The 5,000-nt window shown below is 39.6% G+C and overlaps 1 protein-coding gene across 1 annotated transcript; it reads left to right on the forward strand.

The window, feature by feature from the left end:
- The first annotated feature begins 3,874 nt into the window (after positions 1–3,874).
- LOC135208301 (trichohyalin-like) lies at positions 3,875–4,810 on the forward strand. The gene has a single exon (XM_064240404.1). The coding sequence runs from the start codon at positions 3,875–3,877 to the stop codon at positions 4,808–4,810; it is 936 nt and encodes a 311-aa protein (XP_064096474.1).
- Positions 4,811–5,000: the final 190 nt, after the last annotated feature.

Consider the following 5,000-nt stretch of genomic DNA (forward strand, 5'->3'; position numbering starts at 1 on the left):
ATATTGGGAGAAATATGAATATTGGTAAATTATTAAGAAGTATCGCTAAGCCAGAAAAGCGAGTAATAAGAAAAATGGAAAAGATGATATATAAAATTAATTAGCTGAATTCTGCCATTTTATTTAACAGAATTTGTATAAAAGAGGGTTCTTCTTCCAAAATAATAATAATAATAATAATAATAATAATAATAATAATAATAATAATAATAATAGGCACTATCCCAAGATCCCTGAAAAGGAATCTAGAAAAACTAGAGGATGAAGTAGCTCCAGGACTCATGCAGAAGAGTGTGCTCCTAGAATCGGCGCACATAGTAAGAAAAGTGATGATTCCTAAGGAGGTAGGATGCTAACCGGAACCTCCCCACACTATAGATATCACCCAGTCGAATTGGATGACTGTGATAACAACAAAAAAAAAAAAAAAAATTATAATAATAGAAATGACTACATGGACAGATCTAGTTTCTACAAATATTTCACGTAGAAGATACGACTAAATTAAATGATTTCCTGCAAAAAAGATACGCTTCCTCTATCAAAGAGTCACTTTCCCGACCCGAATCATTTTTCCGTACAAAAAACGGGGAACTTCTAACAGCATAAAAAAAAAAATTTTTTGCCGGAACAATTCATTGAGAAGAAAATAGTTTTCTTCGTTAGGACGAAGACGAAAAATAAATAAATATTAAAAACTTTCTGAGAATGAACGAAAGGGTGGCCATTTGACGAGGACATTTGCCTGCAGTTTGCACTGGACTCATTCGGCTGAAATACAGTGAGTTTCTGAGTGAACATATTTCTAACGATACTTTTTTGTTTCTTGTAATAAGAAGTTCTCAAGAGAGGAGTAATTTGTGCTTTTGAAAAGAAGGGCTCTTACAAAGGGAATATTGCAACGCTTCCTGAAAGGAGAATTGTTACAGTATTGTATCCAGGAACAGAGGATATCTATAACTTGGGTAAAATCATTCCTGACTTTGTGATATGCCGTGTGCATTATTACAAATTCTGGAGAAATAATGCAAGATACTTATGAATCTTTTTTACTTGATATTATGCATAATTTCCTAGCAAAGCGACACTAACCTCAGTTGAATTTGGAATAAGTCAAAATAGAATACTTATACTTCATTTTAAATGATATTGCACATATTTTTCTGGAAAAACTGACCTCATTTGAATATGGAATAAGTCCAAATAGAGTATAGGCATACTTTTTCTGAATTGATATTATGCACGTCTTCCTGGGGTCACTTAAACTACCAATAGCAGTTTTATTAAACCAAACAAAAACTTCTTTCAGTTTTCTTCTGAAGATTGAAAAAGAAACCCACAAAATTACTGTGTATAACGTGTTTATTTATAAGTATTTACATTTTATTTTACTCAACATTCGAGTACTTTCAGTCCCTATCTGCGGCCCTTTTTCAAGAGATGTGTAGATTGTCAGCCTGGGTCAAGGCCCAGCTGTCTTCCCTGGGCCTTGACCCAGGCTGACAACCTACACATCTCTTGAAAAGGGGCCACAGATAGGACCTGAAAGTACTCGAATGTTGAGTAAAATAAAATGTAAATACTTATAAGTAAACACGTTATACACAGTAATTTTGTGGGTTTCTTTTTCAATCAGCACTTTTATTGCTATTTTTGTAACACTACATAAGGTAATAGCATTAGTAACAGAATAACTAAGGAAAGGAATGACCGCAAAGTCCACATTTAATTCAGAAGACTGGTATCAAATAACCACTGGCTTTTACAAAAGCCAAACTACTTCCTTGAGACTAGATTAGAGAAAAAATTGAATATCCTCAAGTACAATAATATCTGAATAAAAGTCAATTTCCTAATGGATTTAACCCCCCATCCCCCCAACCCCCCGAGAGCCGAAAGCGTCCACCGACTGATAAAAAAATAAACTCAATGTATCAAAAAACGGTTTACGCCCCTGCATGCGAGTTATCCACTTGCGTGCGGAATGCCGCGCGTTCTCGCTCGCCCGCAAATCGTGACGGCGAGACGATAAAGAAAATCGAAAGCTGATTTAAAATTCATTCAAACCTTATTAGCAATATTTGCGATGGAGTTTCCGGATCAAAAATCAATCGATTATTCAAGTTTTTATTTTTATTTTTTTATTCTTACAGAGCTAATTCACTTCCTTCTTAATCGTGTAATACTAGAAAATGAACCGATGCTTATTACTGTTAGTTTTCAAAAACAATTCCAATGTAATGGGACAATTATTACGATGTGATGAGAGATTTACTTCAATGTTTTGAATAAGTTTGTTGGCATCAAAAGTCAGTGTTTGTCAAGACAGTATGACTGACTTAGCTGAGAGAGAGAGAGAGAGAGAAATTTTCCATGCTTCAATTTATTCATCTGTGCTGAGAGAGAGAGAGAGAGAGAAATTTCCTATCTTCAATTTATTTATCTCTGCTGAGAGAGAGAGAGAGAGAGAGAGAGAGAGAGAGAGAGAGAGAGAGAGAGAGAGAGAGAGAGAGAGATGTATGTTTATATATCCCTCCTTCATGATGAAACCATTGGGATAGGAAGGGGTAGTTTAATTCTTTTTATATATTACATGTAGTTATAAATTAGTAATTTGGCTTCAGAGCATTTCAGTTAGCAGCCCAAATACTGGACAGCAACAAGTTCCCACCTAAGATCAAGAAAAATAAAGAATATTGAAAAGTTTAAGAAAAATTAAAAATTTTAATTATATTAATAAAAGGATAATCACGACGAGAACAAAAACGAATGGCAGAAATAGGAAGTCCATCTCTCGCGAACTTCCTTTCCAGCGTCCCCAGAGTGTCTCCCGGACTCACGAAGGAATGAGAGAGGAAGAAATACTCTTCTAAGTGGACGTCCCTGAGTCTCCCTGGAATTCCCTAGAATTTCCGAAGACAGAAGCGGCTTCAGCAGTGACACAAAAGACTCCGACGTCCCTGAGTCTCCCTGGAATTCCCGAAGACAGCAGCGGCTTCAGCAGAGACAGAAACAGCTCCGACGTCCCTGAGTCTCCCAGGAACCCCGCAAGATTTTCCGAAGACAGGAGCAGCTTCAGCGGAGACAAAAACGGTGCCAGGATCCAAACACGGATCCTCTGGCCGATTTGAAAACTATGGATGAGCCAGATGGAGTTTATCCGTACGAGACATGTTGTTGAGTATTATCACATTTGTGCTATCAAAGTGCTTCACCTGCGAATTCACAATCCCCCGCTTGGACATGATTCATATCGCTTTGTTGCTGCTAATCGGCCAAGTGTTCTTGCTTCTTGGCCTTGGCAGCGCGATAGTGAAATTCTTCATGGATTTCACTTTGGAGAACATGCGCCCGGAGGATCTTGGAATTCCTGAGGATGACGACGATGGCGAAGACGTGAAAGCCGACTTTGTTGACGAAATGACCCCTGAGCAAGACCCTAACTTTGACCAAGACTTCGACAGTGAAGTGGAAATGTATGAGGAGAACTTAGCTAGTGAGGACGATAAGCCCGATGACGAAAGCATTAGTCAAAAGACTGATGAATACGTATTAAGGCTTGAGAAGGAGGATTCTGAAAAGTCTCGGATGATAGAAGAACTGAAAGAGAAAATAGAAGCCCTGACAGAAGGCAGAGAAAAGATGGAGCGAACCACACGAGACTTAGAACGACTACTCGAAGAGAAGGAGATAATGATCAATTTGATGCCTGCCGAAATGGACAGACTCAGAAAAGAAATAGCGGCCAATACGGAAGAGACCGAAAAGCTACAAAAGGAGAACGAGGATAAAGACTCGTACTATAATCATCCTGGAAAACACGGTCGTAGTTCTCGACATGGAGAAGGAGACCTTGCATCGGGATTTGAGTAAAATGGAACATGACAGAAATCTGACAAAAGTCCAGCTGAACAAGCAGGAGGAGGAGTTACAGAGACTCCGAGAAGAGAATCGGAGGAAACAGAAGAACATCGAGGTTCTTCAGAAGGAAAATGAGCTAAGGAACCTGAAGATTAACGGCTTACTAGATGAAATAGAAGAATGCAACATTGAGAAACAAAGGGCTGACGAAAATCTGCAACAACTGCACCAATGTGAAGCAGCATTAGCCGAAAGAAATGAAGAAGTAAAAGAACTCAAAGAACAGAATGTACAGAAGGACAGAGAAATCCTGAGACTGGGAGGTGAATGCTCCCAGATGCAAGAGGAGATTATCGTTCTCTTAAAAATGGTTAAAAGTGTTGCCACAGAAAAGGGAAAAGGAAAGGAGCTGAATGAGATGACGAGGAGGAAAGTCCAACTCGAATTCGAACTGGCCGAGATGAAGGAGGAACAGGAGAAGATTGAGTTCGAAAAGATGGAGGCAATCGTGGAAATTGAAAGACTTAAAGAAGAGAACGTTGCAAAGGATCACAAGATCAGATCCTTAGAAGAGGAATTCAGATTTCTCAAAATGATGCCGAACGAACAGCCTGTATTAGAAAGGACAGGCGAGAAGGTAAAGTCTCTCGATAAACCTCGATGTCTAAGGAGGCCTCAGGTCAATTGTAAAGCTCTCTACCGATGGCTGGACAGCATCGAGGAAGGAATTAATCAGGTCAGGGCAATGGAACAGCCTTCAGCTGGCAACAAAAGTGAGACGAAAGCCCTCAAGAAGACTCCATCTTCAAGGAATCAAAATAAGCAGCCAACAATGAGCAGGGACGAATTACATCAAAAGATGAAGCTGAAATCTGCAGCAAACCTCCAAAGACTGGAGCGAGATGCTGCAATGGTCAAAATCCTCTACAAGATCAATGCTGTCACTTAAGGACTCTGCACTTTCAGGATGAAGGATGGGTCATGCGCAGAGGAAAGAAGAAAGGACCTCTCTGAAGTTGGGGAGAGGCTGCTCAGTTTTGTGATGGAATTCACTCCTGGATAAAGTTGTGGAAGCATCTCTGTGCGATGGAGAGACTGCATCGGCCGCTAGGTCCATCGAGTGCCCCTGCTCCTGCCAT

Source organism: Macrobrachium nipponense, chromosome 35 (genome assembly GCF_015104395.2).
Source record: "Macrobrachium nipponense isolate FS-2020 chromosome 35, ASM1510439v2, whole genome shotgun sequence".
Lineage (NCBI taxonomy): Eukaryota > Metazoa > Arthropoda > Malacostraca > Decapoda > Palaemonidae > Macrobrachium > Macrobrachium nipponense.

Coding starts and splice junctions, on each gene's coding strand:
- LOC135208301 (XM_064240404.1), top strand. CDS start 3,875: ATGGAACATGACAGAAATCTGACAAAAGTCCAGCTGAACAAGCAGGAG.